We start from the raw sequence: 17,177 nt of genomic DNA on the forward strand, positions 1-17,177 counted from the left end.
CACTGGCACAACAAAAAAAAAAGGGGGCTCTAATTTTATTTCCCACCAAATGATGCCCCCACTCTCCTCACTACTCACTCCTCACTACCCCAATGACAAAAGCGCTCTCCATTTTTAAAGCTCCTTCTTTTCCCTTTTTCCCAAAAAACCATAGCACGCCAGCATTTCACACGTGTCACTCCAACGTCTCCAAGGAGGGGCTTCAACGTAATTCCGCTGCACATCATCCAGCTGTTCACGCATTTACCAACACCATCATTGCCCCTAATTTTACCAAAAAGCCCCTAGGGTCCAATTTCCAGCTCTGCAACTGCATGCATGCCATCACAATTTCACAGCACACACTCACTGTATCCTCCTCCTAATTCCGTGATTCAAGTATTCAATTCAATCTCAAACAAATTGAAAAGGAAATCAAACGGAAAAAGATTTCGACGCCGGAGAAAATAAAATAATAGAGGTTTTACCGGCGGCGATGGAAACCAAAACGGAGGAAAATGAAGGAAGGCTTTTAGTGCTTAAGAAGATGTTTAAGTTTTAACTTTTCCGTAAGCCTTTGTTGACCGAGTCAAACAGCTCGCCGTCACCTTAAAGGAACAACACAACTACCGGTGCGGCGTTTAATTACGACGTCGTTTTCTCAAATAGCTCAAGTGTTGTTGAATTTCGCCTTGTGAATTACGGTGGATCTGTCACTCGTTTCAATTCTGAGTAGGGATCGGAGGGCGTGATGGTATCGAGAGGGCTGTTCGGTTGGTCCCCGCCGCACATACAGCCTCTCACTCCGGTGTCTGAGGTTTCGGAGCCGCCGGAGTCGCCGTCTCCGTATATTGATCCCGGTGCCGAGACTTCGGCGTCGCAGCAGGTTGAGGTGGAGGAGGAGATCGAGGAGCCAGAGGAGGTTGAGCCGCCGCCAGCTGCCGTGCCTTTCTCCCGCCTCTTCGCCTGCGCCGATCGTTTTGACTGGTTCCTTATGATCCTCGGCTCCGTCGCCGCCGCAGCTCACGGCACCGCTCTCGTCGTTTACTTGCATTTCTTTGCCAAAATCATCCATGTTCGTCAGCAAGATGACCAGTTTCACAGGTTCAAGGAGGTTCGGTTTCGTTCTCTTCTTAGCTCTTACCCTAGATTTTGTTGTGCGTAACGTGTCTGGATTTTCATTTCTGGTAATTTGATTTTGCTTTAGTTGTGAAATGCATTTGCTGCTTGTGATGTTATGATGAGGTAATTGAGCAATGAATTTTTTTTTTTTTAATGAATACTGAATTGATTACACTCATTTGAACACTTCTTCCTGTAAGGGATTTGCTGGTGCTTGAAATTGTTCTCTCTTACTTATATAAGTCAATGTGCATTTAATTTTTGTTCATTTAGCCTTAGTTTTCCGATATTAGAAAGGGATATTAGGTTCAGTTCACCAGCTAATTGTGTGTCGTCGATGATAATTACAGTTACAGGGATAGGAATTTGGCCATTTTAAAGTAAATTCAAATAAGGAATAATTAGGGCTTTGAGGAGATGGAATTATGAAGCCGTCTGCCAATGAAAATAAATCGTGGGTAGAGTTGAAAAGTTAAGAAAGCTGAGCAACTGATTTTTATCACACAAATACACTATTTCGAAATTGGAAGAGAGCAAATTGCTGCCTTTATTCATAGATCTTTTTCTTTCGGGTGCTAAAGTGCTAGGAGTCTAGGGCACAATTAATTCATGTAGCTATTCCTCCATGTGGGAAAAATGCTTGTTTGTCCTGAATCACCACTCCGTCGATACAAATACTTTGAACTCAACTGTAGTGAGCAGTTACAATTAGCGAGAAGGAGAAAAAAAGTCACAAAACTAGACATGGTTGACCAACAATTACTAATAGGCAATGTTTCTAAATCTGATTTTGCCAGAGAACCTATGAGTATGAATGTTTTATTGTTTGACTGGTTTATTTAGTCTGTCAAACCAGTTTACATCATAGCTACACATTTAATTTTGCTGCCTCTCTTGTTGTTTCTTCTGCAGCTGGCTTTAACCATTGTTTATATTGCTGGGGGAGTTTTTGCCGCTGGTTGGATTGGTACATTAATCACAAGCAATTTATCTTATTTAATATTGTGTTTATGTATCTTGCAATGCTAACTTTTCTTTATTTATCAGAGGTTTCATGTTGGATTTTGACCGGAGAACGGCAGACTGCTGTTATTAGGTCAAAATATGTTCAAGTATTGCTTAATCAAGATATGAGCTTTTTTGATACTTATGGGAATAATGGAGATATCGTGAGTCAAGTATTGAGTGATGTGCTGCTCATTCAGTCTGCACTTAGTGAAAAGGTATGTTTGGTTCTTGTATTTTGCATAAACTTATTCATTTGTAAATTTGAAATTCTTTGCAGATGAGACCTCCAGACTCGTCTCATACAGTATGTCTATTGACTTTTAAGTTTTAATAATACAGGTTGGGAATTATATTCATAACATGGCTACATTCTTCGGTGGTCTTGTTATTGGTTTTATCAATTGTTGGCAGATTGCATTGATAACATTAGCTACAGGTCCATTTATCGTTGCGGCAGGAGGAATATCAAATATATTCCTTCATAGGCTTGCTGAGAATATCCAGGATGCATATGCTGAAGCAGCTAGCATTGCTGAACAGGTTATTTATTGTCCAAGTCTTGATTCATTTCGAAATCTAATTATATTCTTGATTTATACATGCAATTGAAAGGAAGATTTTCATTTTGCTATATATAGAAGGAAAGGAGGAAGGTTTCAAATCTGTCTGAAAATCTTCCATACAGTTTTTGTTATAGTATTGTATTGTAAGCACTAAGCACAGTATTTTTGTGGGTGATGTTTATGTGCGCCACTTATTTCTATGCCATTGATTCTGAATATTTATAATATTGTGATGCAGGCAATTTCGTATATAAGGACCTTGTATGCATTTTCAAATGAAACTCTGGCTAAATATTCATATGCAACATCACTGCAAGCTACTCTTAGATATGGTATATTAATCAGTCTTGTTCAAGGGCTTGGTCTTGGATTTACATATGGGCTTGCAATATGTTCTTGTGCATTACAACTCTGGGTTGGAAAGTTCTTGGTTGTGCACAGAAAAGCTCATGGTGGTGAAATTATAACAGCTTTGTTTGCTGTGATTCTAAGTGGCTTGTGAGTTTCATTCGCAACTTGTGTATTTTTCCGCATTTGTTTTACATTTTTTTAACACGATTTTTGTTACTTTATTTAAGGGGATTGAATCAAGCTGCAACGAATTTCTACTCATTTGATCAAGGGCGAATAGCTGCTTATAGATTGTTTGAGATGATAAGCCGGTCATCCTCATCTTTTAATCATGATGGCAGTGCCCCTGCTTCAGTGCAAGGGAATATAGAGTTCCGCAATGTTTATTTCAGTTATCTTTCTCGTCCTGAAATCCCTATCTTGAGTGGGTTTTATCTCACTGTTCCTGCTAAGAAAGCTGTGGCACTTGTTGGCAGAAATGGCTCTGGCAAAAGTAGTATTATTCCACTCATGGAGCGATTCTATGATCCTACATTAGGTAATTGTTTTCCAATTCTCAAGTGCATACATGCCCTGTTATTCATAGGACTCATGAGTCATTTCAGACCAAAATCTATTTTTTCTATCTGTGGTTCAGGAGAAGTTCTTTTAGATGGTGAAAACATCAAGAATTTGAAACTGGAATGGCTTAGAAGCCAAATTGGACTGGTCACCCAGGAACCTGCATTGCTCAGTTTGAGTATAAGAGACAACATTGCTTATGGGAGGGATGCAACCATGGATCAAATTGTAGAGGCTGCTAAAATAGCTCATGCACATGCGTTTATCAGCTCCTTAGATAAAGGTTATGACACTCAGGTAAAGCCTGATTACACGATCATATGGAGCCTGTAGCTCTTCTTTTGGTTTGTATTTGGATTTCTACTAGCGATCCAATTTCACTAAGAAAATTGAGGCTTCTATCTTTTAGGTTGGGAGGGCTGGTATAGCTTTGACAGAAGAGGAGAAAATAAAACTATCTGTTGCAAGAGCTGTGCTTTTGAATCCATCGATTCTTCTGCTTGATGAGGTTACTGGTGGACTTGATTTTGAGGCTGAGAGGTCTGTTCAGGAGGCCCTTGATCTACTTATGTTGGGACGCTCAACAATAATAATTGCTCGAAGGCTTAGTCTCATACGTAATGCTGATTATATAGCTGTTATGGAGGAAGGTCAACTTGTTGAAATGGGTACTCATGATGAGTTATTAAGCCGGGATGGCTTATATGCAGAGCTTCTTCGCTGTGAAGAAGCCACAAAACTTCCCAAAAGGTGTAATACTGAATCTAGCCATACTTACTTCCTGTTCAATATAGTGTTGTTTGCATATCTGGAGGATATAACATGGTTCTTTCATAAAAGGAGCTCAGTTCTGTTAAGAAAATGTTTACCTTAACAATAAATGAATCATCTTTACCCCATCGCCTAACACAATTAAATAGCCCCGAACAGCAGTATTTAACATATAGTATGTTTATTATTTGCAAGGTTTCTTTACTTGCAACATCACATGTTCTTTTGCTTATTGTCCAGGATGCCTATTCGGAACTACAAGGATGCTGGAGTTTTCCAAATTGAGAAAGATTCTTCAGAAAGTTTGAGAGAACCATCATCCCCCAAAATGAATAAATCACCCTCTCTTCAAAGAATTGCTGGAGTATTTCGTCCTTCGGATGGCTTCTTTAACTCACAAGATTCACCAAAAGCACGGAGCCCACCACCTGAGATGATGCTAGAAAATGGTGCAGATAAGGAGCCATCGATAAAAAGGCAGGACAGTTTTGAAATGAGACTGCCAGAGCTGCCCAAGATTGATGTCCAGTCTGTGAATCGACAAGCATCAAATGGTTCCGACCCAGAATCCCCTATTTCACCTCTATTAACGTCTGATCCTAAAAATGAACGCTCTCATTCCCAGACTTTTAGTAGGCCAGAGAGTCATTCTGATGATATGTCAGTGAAAATGGATCTAACAAAGGATGCACGACATCGGGGGCAACCCTCACTTTGGAGGCTCGCTGAGCTTAGTTTGGCTGAGTGGCTTTATGCTGTGTTAGGAAGCACGGGTGCTGCTATCTTTGGTTCTTTCAACCCACTTCTTGCTTATGTTATTGGCATGGTGGTGACGGCTTACTATAGAATTGATGAGGCAAATCACTTGCATGGGGAAGTAAACAAGTGGTGCTTGGTCATTGCTTGCATGGGCTTCGTGACAGTTATTGCCAACTTTTTGCAGCATTTCTACTTTGGCATTATGGGGGAGAAAATGACAGAAAGGGTCAGGAGAATGATGTTTTCAGGTGAGTACATCCTTCTGCTTTAAATTTTCCCCTTTAGTGTGTTTTGGATCCCTGAGCTGTGCTTAACTTGTTTCTAAAACATGGCAGCCATGCTACGCAATGAAACTGGATGGTTCGATGAAGAGGAAAACAGTGCTGACAATTTATCCATGCGCTTGGCAAATGATGCTACATTTGTTCGAGCAGCTTTTAGCAATCGACTTTCAATATTTGTACAGGACAGTGCTGCAGTTATTGTTGCTTTTCTCATTGGTGTTTTGCTCCAATGGCGATTAGCACTTGTGGCTTTAGCAACACTTCCAGTTCTTTGTATCTCTGCATTTGCACAGGTTTGCCTCTGCATTTCTGGTTTTCTAGTGTTATATTTTCTGGTGGTTGGGGTGAGTTTTTATTTCTTTTCCACATGTACATTGTTTTTGGAAGAATTTCTCCATATAAATCAATAGTTTTATTTCATTTATTCACCTTTTTAGCATCAAGTATGTCATGATCTAATGATGTTTGACCTCTTTTCTGGGGTTCCATTGTAATTTTCAGTAATTATTGTTTATTTCAATCTACATTTAATTTCATTTATTATACTGATGGATCTAATCTTGCTAAGTATCTAAATGATTTAACATCCTAATTGTATGTTGCAGAAATTGTGGCTTGCTGGCTTTTCAAGAGGTATACAGGAAATGCACAGAAAGGCTTCTTTGGTTCTTGAAGATGCTGTTAGAAATATTTACACTGTTGTTGCATTTTGTGCTGGTAACAAGGTTATGGAGCTCTACAGGCTGCAGTTAAATAAGATATTTATGAAGAGCTTTCTTCATGGAGTGGCCATCGGTTTTGGATTTGGTTTTTCGCAGTTTCTACTCTTCGCTTGCAATGCCCTTCTACTTTGGTACACAGCAACATGTATAAATAATGGATATGTGCATCCGCCTACTGCACTCAAGGTGTACATGGTTTTCTCGTTTGCTACATTTGCACTTGTGGAGCCTTTTGGCTTGGCTCCTTACATACTTAAACGACGCAAATCTCTCATCTCGGTGTTTGAAATTATAGACCGTGTACCTAAAATTGATCCTGATGATAGCTCTGCAGTGAAGCCTCCCAATGTATATGGAAGCATTGAATTGAAAAATGTTGATTTCTGTTACCCTTCTCGGCCAGAAGTGTTGGTCTTGAGCAATTTCAGTTTGAAAGTCAATGGGGGACAAACAATTGCTGTTGTGGGAGTTTCTGGGTCTGGAAAGAGCACTATAATATCTTTGATAGAAAGATTTTATGATCCAGTTGCTGGGCAAATTTTTCTAGACGGGAGGGATTTAAAGCTATATAATTTAAGATGGTTGAGGAGCCACCTTGGTCTGGTTCAGCAGGAACCTATTATTTTCTCAACCACCGTAAGGGAAAACATCCTATATGCCAGGCACAATGCCAGTGAAGCTGAGGTGAAAGAGGCCGCAAGAATAGCAAATGCTCATCATTTCATTAGCAGTTTGCCTCATGGTTATGACACACATGTTGGGATGAGAGGTGTTGACTTAACTCCAGGACAGAAACAGAGAATTGCAATTGCTCGGGTAATTTTGAAAAATGCGCCTATCTTATTGTTGGATGAAGCCAGTTCATCTATTGAATCTGAGTCAAGCCGAGTGGTGCAAGAGGCTCTGGACACACTAGTCATGGGGAACAAGACCACTATTTTAATAGCGCACAGGGCTGCAATGATGAGACACGTAGATAACATTGTAGTCCTTAATGGAGGAAGGATAGTGGAGTCGGGAAGCCACGATTCACTGGTTGCAAAGAATGGCCTGTATGTCCGATTGATGCAACCTCATTTTGGCAAGGCATTGCGTCAGCATCGGCTCATTTAGAAGGTTGATTGGTGAGTTTTATTTCACATTATGCTTGACAACGACTGGTGAGTACTCCACCTCTTGAAATTTTCGAAGAATGTCAGGTGGAGGTTTGCATGTGGCAAGAACGGGAACAATGAAGCTTAAATTAGCACTAGGCACTGATAGTCATAGAAAGGAGGAAACTGTAGCAGGAATAGATGTGTAGAATTTGAAAATAGGAGTTCGGTTGGTACGAGGTTTCTGAGCTGTATGCATATTCTTTTGGAGGCAAGCTGTTTGGACTGGCAGTGTTGTCTCCATTGGTATATTGATTTGTTTCTTAAAAAGAGGAGAGTGGCGGAATCAACGCTGATTCTTCTTAGTTGGGGATCTATAGCGTGGATAGATGATAAACTTATTCATTAATCATTACTGTATTCTTTTTCTTGTTTGTGAAAATTATATAGAAAATTCAGTCCATGAGTTGTAACCTCTGTACATATATAGTGAGAGTTTAGAAAAGCTTTCTCTTTTGCTGGTTTACTCAGTCTTAAACGAGGCCCCTTAAATTTTACCGCTTCCGTAATGAATGCAAATACTCCACATGGAATCTTCATCATTTTCAGTTTTTAAGATTATTTTTCAATTTGGCTGAGAGTAAATTCTTACATATTCAGCAAGACATGGGAGCTTTAAGAAACATTTTTATGATCTACTTTGTACATTTTGTAAATAGACATTTAAGCTATTTAAAGAGAAGTAACACGTATATTTAAGACACATTTGTAAATTGTAAATTCTCGAGAGATCAAAAGAGTTTATATACACATGTAACATATGAATGAGATGAGAAGAAAATTTTGATATAAACTTGATCTGTAGAAAAATTAGAACAGGTGGCGAATTGTGCAATGACATTTCAGATGTCAAGAAGACGAAAGGAGTCCGCCACCACTTTGAGCTGATCTCGATATCTTTTCCATCGCCTCTCATTGGCTCCCACAATTAACGTGTAGTACCTTCCTGCAGAAATCAATGCACCTTATTAGTTAGCAACATGATTGATTGAGTCTATTGTTGCTTTTATGGAACACTGAGATTTTGCTTGTATGGCAGGTTAGTTACCGTTTCCTATAGCAATTGTTGCAAATGAGGCACTTGAGTAATTTGGAGAAGTAAGCACATATTCAAATGAATAGTAATGTTTTCCATCCACCGTTTTCTGCCATTCAGAACTCAAATTATCTTTAATTTCATCATGATCATATATTTAGTTCATTCAGATTAGAGATAAAAATCAGTGAAAGAAAACCTCCTGCATGTCATATATTGTTGGTCTTTGATTTGGTGCTGCATATCTATGTTTGACCAAAAATGATACGACCTGCTTAAATGTACAAATTATTTTTTTGAGCATCAAAATAAAAATAGTCTATAAAGATTTGTAGACAACAATATGCAGCAACATCACCTCTTCCAATGGACCCATATCTCTTATATCTTTCTTCTCAGTTGGTATGAACCTCACCCTCACATTTTGCAACTGTAGATATCTGTCTTTGAATGCAGAATCATGAGCCCTGAAGTCAAATTCCTACAGATTAATGAACAATCATTTATTCATTCACTCTTTGAAAAAGGAAAACATAATCTTTATATCTGTTCCTATTGGATTGGACTATCATGCAAACTTACCTTCCAATCTGAAGGATATACGTAAGAATACCCATCTATATAGTCCACAAAAGCACGATATTTGTCTGGCACTACTTCTGCACAAGGACAAGAATGTAATTTCAAATCTTTGACTATGACTCAAGAATATATGCCTATGGTGCATGAATGAGGGTACCTTCAGCAAGGAGCAATTTTGATGGTTGTAAATTTGCTACCAATGCTCCAATACCTAACAGTAACGGTCTTCTTTTCTGAATAGGCTGTTTCTTACTTTCTACAGTGGAAGTTGTTGTGTCCATTGCACTGCTGGAAGGTATAGTTGCTGCATTTCGAGGGAGATCATTTGACTGAAAACAAATTCAGAATTAAAGACATGATGAGTTGTGGTAATGAAGAAGATGGACTCTGAATGTAATGAAAAAAACAGACCTTGTGGGACAAAAAGGGAGAAACCAAGGTGAAAGAGCAGGAGGAGACTGCCATTTTTTTTTTCTTTTTCTTTGTTTGGTTTAATGGTTTAGAGGCTTCAGTACTGAGATAACGGACACTGTGTTGTGATTAGCTGCTTGTGGCTCATTCTATCTCATTCTCATATCACAATGAAACATGTTTTTTTGTTTATCTTTTTCTTCTACATGTACTGTGTATTTATTTTGTTAAATGTTTATAAAAATGTTGCCTTATGTTTTCATGCTGATTTTATTGGGACTACTCTTTCTAAAGTAATTTGATTAATTTCTTTATAATTTTTTTTTTTTTTGTTTAGACGTTTGCCTTATTGTTTATCAAAAAAATAAATGTGATTAGTTAACATAATAAATGCTTATATTATAATAAATGAAGTTCTATCTTTGTCAAAAAAATAAGTAAATAAATAAATACTTGTATTATAATTAAAAAATTTTAAGTTTAAATTTTAAAATTTGAAAAAAGAATTATAAATATAATAAAAAAATATTTTAAAAATAAAAATTTGTGCAACAAAGTTCTCCCTATTCTCCTATAGATAATTTTGTTCAGTTTTTTTTTTTTTTTTTGGTTTTTTTCGTCATAATAACAATAAAATGTTCACTTCCAACTTTCCAAGTTCCAAGCTAGTGTAGTGACTGGAGTCGTAGGGAGTGTGAATGTGTGATGTAGAGTTGGGCTAGCCCATACTTTTTTGGGCTAATCATTTTTTCTCAAAAAACAAGTGAGCCCAATGTTAGAGGTTCTTCTGGGCCCAGGCCAGTTGGTCTTAATTACGTTGCAGACACCACCCCAAAAAACATGAGAGTTGTCACAAAAGAAAATTAAAAGAAAAACGAAGTTAAGTGCACGAAATTAACTTCTTATGACCATATCCATATCTTTTAATTGACTCTATTTTATAACTAATAGATTTAGTTAGAGTGAAGTCGTCCTTACCTATCACCTATGTAACTTAAAATGCAAACCCTAAATTAATAAAATTTACACGGGATTCATATTGCGACTGAATTAATCCATTGATCGAGTGAATGGAACAACAAATGGACCGAAGGCTTAATTAATAATTATACAGCTATACTATATATTATATGATAATGATTTAGATGCATATATGGAAATCTGAGCCACAAATGTGGCAAAACTGTGGCCAAATGCATGCATGAACATCACACTCTTACCGGGAAACATTAGGACCGTTTCCTTAGCCGTTAATTTTGTTATTTATACAACAAACTAAGATCTCATACACACTTTATGCTCACTCTTATCCAAAACTAATAACTAAAATTCAAGTTAAAACAGAAAAAATTATAAGAAGCGAACAAGTTTGTATCTCTATTATTGGTTTAATTTGCTGATAGTAACCAAGAATGGCAGTGTATAGAATTGCAATTGGATCACCAAGGGAGGCTAGCAGTCCAGCTGCCATTAGAGCAGCATTTGCTGAGTTCTTTTCAATGCTCATTTTTGTTTTTGCTGGCCAAGGCTCTGGCATGGCTTATGGTGACCACTCTACATTATATTAATGTGTTTAATTTAATTACAAACTTATCTTTTTCAGAATTTAATATGTAATAATAAAATATTATTGTTGTGTGTGACAGGCAAGCTTACAATGGGTGGACCCGCAACACCTTCAGGTCTCATAATTGCGTCACTATCCCATGCATTTGCGCTAATGGTGGCGGTTTCTGTTGGTGCAAACATTTCAGGTGGCCATGTCAACCCTGCTGTCACATTCGGTGCCTTCGTTGGAGGAAACATAACCTTCTTGAGAAGCATTCTTTATTGGTTTGCACAGTGTCTTGGTTCTGTTGTTGCTTGCATTCTTCTCAATTTCGCCACCGGTGGAATGGTAAACGTTGCTTCCATTCATCACCTTTAAATATTAGGCCCACGATTCACGTTAAAATAATTTGGAAAAGTATATGGAACTAAAAGGTAATCAGCAAAAAAGTAAACAAAACTGTTTAATTAGAATCACTTTTTGAATAATATGTTTGAAAACTGCTCCTGAGATCACGGAGCACAAACCAAAACCTGATTTTTCATTGAGTTCAAACACATTTTGGCTGATTTTTGGCTGATATGCTTTTGGTTCCCTAGTTGTTCTCAAATAATTTTATGTAAAGATAATAATTGATCTTTAAAAAACACGTATCTAACAATATAATAAAATTAAGTTGGGTTGATTTAGTAATCAGTTTACGAGTTTGCTTAAATAAGTGTCGACATGCAACAACTTATTTGTCAGCGACATTTAATTCGCGATAGATTAGTCAGGATACCAAATCTAACTATATAAGAATAATCTATATTTTAAAACCATGGATTAATTAAGGACTAATTAATATCATAATTTTGTTTATATGGTGCAGGAAATATCAGCTTTCTCTCTATCTAATGGGGTGTCAGTGTGGAATGCATTAATCTTTGAGATAGTGATGACTTTTGGATTGGTATACACAGTTTATGCAACAGCAGTGGATCCAAAGAAGGGTAATGTGGGAATTATAGCCCCAGTAGCAATTGGGCTGATTGTGGGTGCAAATATCTTGGTTGGTGGTGTGTTTGATGGTGCATCAATGAACCCAGCAGTGTCATTTGGGCCAGCTTTGGTTAGCTGGACATGGACCAACCATTGGGTCTATTGGGCCGGCCCATTCATTGGTTCAGCAACTGCTGCCATTCTCTATGATAATATATTCATTGGTGATGATGGTCATCAACCCCTTTCTAATAGTGACTTCTAAACTTTTATTTCATGAATTTAATATAGTGCTTTCTATTCTGGAACAGTTAATAAATTGAATGAAGGTCACAGGATCATGCTTTTTTCTTTTTTTTTTTTTTTGGTAGGAATCAAGATTTTATAGATATGATATAGGAGAGATGTCTAGAATCTATTGTAACTATTTTTCTTGTTGAATGAATGAATGTGTCCTTTTTTCTATATTTTTTTCTCCTGGTATTATTCATTCTGGTGATGTTAGTAATAAAGTCTTCTATTACCATGTGGCAAGAAGAAAAAAGCTAGTATCATGTAACAGATATTAAAAATGTATGATAAACGTATATTTTATGGTTTTCAATCTGAATCAAACAATGAATAATGATAGGTTATATGACAAAACTGTCAAAAACATTTGAATAGCACGCAATGTGGTGGCCATGTGCCTACATGCATGCACAGTGGCATGAGGCTAATAGGTAAAAGATCTACCTATGTTGTATGCTATAATGAAGAGGGAAAATCAAAATAGTGAAAAGATGAAGATTTATTTTCATAAATAATTGAAAATTTATCTAGAAAAATGTATTACTTTATTTTTATTAATTTTTTAAAATAAAATTTTATACTACTCTTCATTCTCTTTACCCAAACACTTCTTTATCATAGAATTATTCAAGATGTATTTGGTTTGTATTTTATTTTCATTTTTTAGTATTTTTTATTTTAAATTTTATGTAAAAATATAATAAATTAAGAAAATATATATTCTATTTAACCTTTTATTTTTATGTTTTTCTTCATAAAACTCTAAAACTAAAAGCACTAAAAATAAAAATACCAACCAAATTCACTCTTTTTTTAAGAGAACAAAAAAGAGAAAAATCACTTGGAAGATATTGTCCAAATCACTTTTACAATTTACCAAAAATTATTGGTTGAGAAATTTTACTGATTTAAGTGATTTATTTGGTTACTGTTATTTGATTTGCATATACTACAAGCTAAGCAGTAAGCACACAAGAATTCAACTATTAAACCAAAAATATGAATGTTCAGTAAAGTCCACAGGAGTTCAGTTGATGTGTCTATATATTTGATACATTTAAGAATATTATGTATTTTTGTATTTAGTATATTTTAGATTAAAAAATAAAAAAATGTGTTAAGATAATGTCGGAATATGGTGAAGCCAAAATTCAGCTTTATTTTTAAAATAAAAATAAATTAATTAAGATAAGAGTATTTAGAATTTTAGATAAAGTTTCAAACATTTTATTGGCATGAGTGACTTCTAGAAATAATATAGGATAAATATTAAAAACTATATATATAATTAATAATTTTCATTTTATATATGTTTGAGCTATTAGTCAAATTCAATTTTTATAAATTGGAAGGTGTGACTCAATTCGACTTGGCTTATTTTTAACCATCAAATGTGTCATCATTTGATTAAATTAAAGTCGTATTGATTCATCAACACGTACGTTTTCAAAGGCATTGATAATACATTAATAAATTGGAAAACAATCTCAAGACAACCTACGTCAAAGAGCAAGAGTTTCAAAACCTTCTTGGGTCATACAATAGAAAAATCAAATACACTTAATCTCACTTTCAACTTTCAGGTGTCTTGGATTGGCAAACTTATTAATTGGAAAAAGATGGGGTGTTATATACTTATATCCCTTAGTTATGGAACGATTTTAAATTCTAAAGTATAGGTCAATTTTTTTTTTAATTTTTCTATATATAAAATTATTTTTAAGATTTAATTTAATTTTAAAATTATTTTTTTATTAAAAAATTAATTTTTATTATTAAATTATTTCCAACTAAAAAATTTATAAAATAAAAAAAAAGGAAAAAAACGGATTAAAGGGGAAAGAGATCACGCCGGGAGGAGGAAGGAGAATGGGAAAGGAAAGGTGGGGAGAAGAAAATCACCTGAGGGGGGAAGGGAGGCCGCCGTCATCGTATTGGGCTCGTCGCTGTCGTTGAGCCGCATCGTCGTCGCCATTGTGAGCTGCTCTGTCATCGCTAGATCCGCCACTGTCGCTGACCGCGAAGAGAGAGAGGAATGCGCGAGCTGAAAGTAGAGGAGGAGTGTTGCCATCATCGCGCCAGCTACCACTGCTGCCGTCTGTTGAAACTCAATATCGTCGCCGAAACTCCTCCGCTGCTTCGCGTCCTCGTCGTTGCTCCTCTTCCTTGCTAGCTCGCCGCTGCTCTTCGTATGTCGTTGTTGCTCCTTGTCGCTCGCCGTTACTCCTCGCCATTGGGTTCCAATTCTATTTCAGATTAAGTTAATTATTCTGCTTCTGTTTATCATTATGCTGCTTCTGTTCTAATTCTGATTTTGTTAATCACACTGTTGTTTCGACTCTGATTTCATCCTAGGTATTGATTCCATTGTTTTTCTGTTTCTATGTTGCTTCTGATTCTATTCCATTCTTCTGCTTCTCTGTTTTGATTTTTTAATATCTTTTAGTTAAAATTATGTTGTTGTGTTCTTCTACTTCTCTGTTTTAATTTTTTGATATCCGTTAGTTGAAATTATGTTGCTGTTGTTGAAATTGTAGTTGATATTCTATCGAAATTCTAGTTGAAGAGGAAGAAAAAGAAGAAGAGATATTGTTGTGATTGAGATGAAGAATTAGGTATTGGGTATTGTTGTGACGGAGAAGAAGAATAGAGTATTTTGGTGAAAAACGAGAAAGGTATTTTGGTGCGAAGGACGATTTTAAAATTAAGTTAAATTTTATAGACGATTTTGTATGAAAAAAAAAAGGTTAAGAACGAAAAAAATTTTCGACCTATACCTTAGAAACCAAAATCATACTTAACCCTTTTTAAAATAATATAAAAATAGATATTAAATTTAGCTATTATGTCCATGATAAGATTATTATTAATAAATATTTTAAAATTTTTTTTAATAAATATATTGATCATTTAAAATTTTAAAATTTTTAATGAATTTAATTTTAATACACTAATAATGTAAATATTTTATACAATCGTTTAATTACATTTATTTTTTATAATTATTTATGCAATTAATTTAAAATATAATTATTTTTATATAACCTGACGTTACATAATTAAATGCACGTATACAATTATTTTAAAATTATATTTTTTAATATATATATTTTTTTAATTTATAATATTAACATATATCTTTAAATTAAGTTATTTAATCTCATATATATTAATCTCCAAGAAATATAAACATACAAAAGCGATGCCAAAGTAACAATTTTATAATTTCTTTTATATATCGTGTATCAAGTATGGTTTTTATACGTTGGAAGAAAAAGCTGAAAGCTCCATAAAATAGAGTCTTAATATACATTTAAGCAATTTTACATTTAAGTTCAGCCAAATTATTTAGTTTACTCTATAGAGCTTCATCTTTTTCTTCTTTCATCTCTTTCTTTTGCTACTTTTTCTTTTTCTTCTTCTCTTTTTTCTTAATTTTTTTTATTATCATCATCGCACCACCATCATACCACCACATTCATCTTCTCCTCCTCCTGCTTTTTTTTTTTTTTTAATTTCTTTGATCTCTTTCTTCTTTTTCTTCTTCCTTCTCTATCATCATTATCGTCGTCACCAACATTTTGCTAACATCTTTATTGATTCTGATTCTCTGTGGTGATCGAATGAACTAAAAATATTATCAAAATGAAACTATTGTATAATACCAAATGAATCGAAAATGGTCCATTATATAAATTCGAATTCAGAAACACATGCGTCTCGAATGAACCGAAAATTAGTTCAAAACGACATCATTGTATAATACTAAATGAATCGGAAATTGTCCATTATATAAATTCGAATTCGATGATAACGATTACGACAATGACGATACCTATTAGAAGTAAACAATGACGATAATGATGATGATGATGGAGAAAAAGGATGAAAATGAAGGAGGAGACGAAATTCCAATAGGAGGACGAAGAAGAGGAAGAGGAAGAAGTGTTGTTAGTGACGACGGTAACGAAATTAAAAAATAATAAAAAAGGAGAAGAAAATTGAAAATAGAAGAAGAAGAAGTAACATCCGGAGTGTAGACAAAGAAGAAGAAGCGTGAATTTAAAAGAAGAAGAAGAAGAAGAAACAGCGTAAAAGAAGGAGAAAATAAGAAAAAAAACGCTTAATTCAAATCACTTGGATAAATTTTGATATAAAATTATTTGGATGTGGATAATTATTCCATGAAATATATATATAATAGGTTCTCATACCTATTAAAAAAATAATTATACATTAAAATCAACCATTAAAATTAGTTATTATATATTTTAATATAATTATTGTATAATTTAACTTATATTTAATATTAGTGATTAATTTTAATATATATCTAGGCATCTAGCATAATTAATAAAAAAAGTAGGTTCTCATAAAAAAATTACGCCTACATTAATTAATATTAAGAGCTTCCCCTTCACGGAATGAATGGTGAGTACAAATTAATTAGGGCGGCTCCGCCCGTATTAATTCACCGGAATAATGGGTGTCATTGGATTGACAAACGAAATAAATCCAAGACTTAGGATGGAGCTGGCTTGTGAGCTACCTAGAGCAATTTATTAACAATTCCATAAATTGGGTGAGCATATGAATCGAGTTGATCTTAACTCAAGTTTATATACGAAAGCACCATGTTAACTATATGTCAAATTTAGTAATTAAAATTAACTATTGATATAAAATATATATTAAAATATAAAATATATATTAAAAATAAATTAAAAATATATATTTATATATATAAATATATAATGTTTAATTTTAATGACTAAGTTTAATATATAAATGATATTTTTATATATTAAATAATTGATTTTGAGTACGAATATACTCAAATTATTAATTTATGAGTTTATTCGATTATAGTTATATATTATTTAGTATAAATAGTAATACATATTTATTTTTTTATATTTTTTATTTACTTACATTTTATTATATATATAAAGATAAAATATTTTTTATTTAATTTATATCTAAATCATAATTATTTTATCTATTTTATGATAGATTAAATAATTGATAGATGAAAATAAGATGAATTTAATTA

At 34.4% G+C, this 17,177-nt stretch overlaps 3 protein-coding genes across 5 annotated transcripts; 2 read left to right on the forward strand and 1 right to left on the reverse strand.

The window, feature by feature from the left end:
• The first annotated feature begins 1 nt into the window (after window position 1).
• Window positions 2-7,738, forward strand: LOC107617807 (ABC transporter B family member 6). The gene is made up of 11 exons (XM_016319677.3): window positions 2-1,093; window positions 2,014-2,068; window positions 2,149-2,324; window positions 2,449-2,649; window positions 2,911-3,170; window positions 3,251-3,561; window positions 3,661-3,881; window positions 3,994-4,334; window positions 4,596-5,362; window positions 5,450-5,691; window positions 6,004-7,738. The coding sequence occupies exons 1-11, from the start codon at window positions 731-733 to the stop codon at window positions 7,231-7,233; spliced, it is 4,167 nt and encodes a 1,388-aa protein (XP_016175163.2). The 5' UTR covers window positions 2-730; the 3' UTR covers window positions 7,234-7,738.
• A 230-nt stretch (window positions 7,739-7,968) lies between these two features.
• Window positions 7,969-9,532, reverse strand: PNSL1 (PsbP-like protein 2). The gene is made up of 7 exons (XM_016321935.3): window positions 9,304-9,532; window positions 9,050-9,221; window positions 8,893-8,969; window positions 8,669-8,791; window positions 8,510-8,581; window positions 8,323-8,419; window positions 7,969-8,220 (listed from the first exon to the last, which is right to left on the reverse strand). The coding sequence occupies exons 1-7, from the start codon at window positions 9,355-9,357 to the stop codon at window positions 8,117-8,119; spliced, it is 699 nt and encodes a 232-aa protein (XP_016177421.1). The 5' UTR covers window positions 9,358-9,532; the 3' UTR covers window positions 7,969-8,116.
• A 1,183-nt stretch (window positions 9,533-10,715) lies between these two features.
• On the forward strand, window positions 10,716-12,098 carry LOC107616885 (aquaporin TIP1-3). Of its 3 annotated transcripts, none has more exons than XM_016318774.3 (3): window positions 10,716-10,848; window positions 10,950-11,200; window positions 11,724-12,098. In XM_016318774.3, exons 1-3 carry the CDS (start codon window positions 10,716-10,718, stop codon window positions 12,096-12,098), a joined length of 759 nt encoding a protein of 252 aa, XP_016174260.1. The 3 variants fall into 3 exon arrangements, with proteins under 3 accessions (XP_016174260.1, XP_088355510.1, XP_088355511.1); XM_088499384.1 differs by having other exon boundaries at window positions 10,950-11,192; window positions 11,734-12,098; XM_088499385.1 differs by having other exon boundaries at window positions 10,758-10,861; window positions 10,960-11,200.
• Window positions 12,099-17,177: the final 5,079 nt, after the last annotated feature.

Source organism: Arachis ipaensis, chromosome B9, assembly GCF_059453495.1.
Source record: "Arachis ipaensis isolate K30076 ecotype BB chromosome B9, ASM5945349v1, whole genome shotgun sequence".
Classification (NCBI taxonomy): Eukaryota; Viridiplantae; Streptophyta; class Magnoliopsida; order Fabales; family Fabaceae; genus Arachis; species Arachis ipaensis.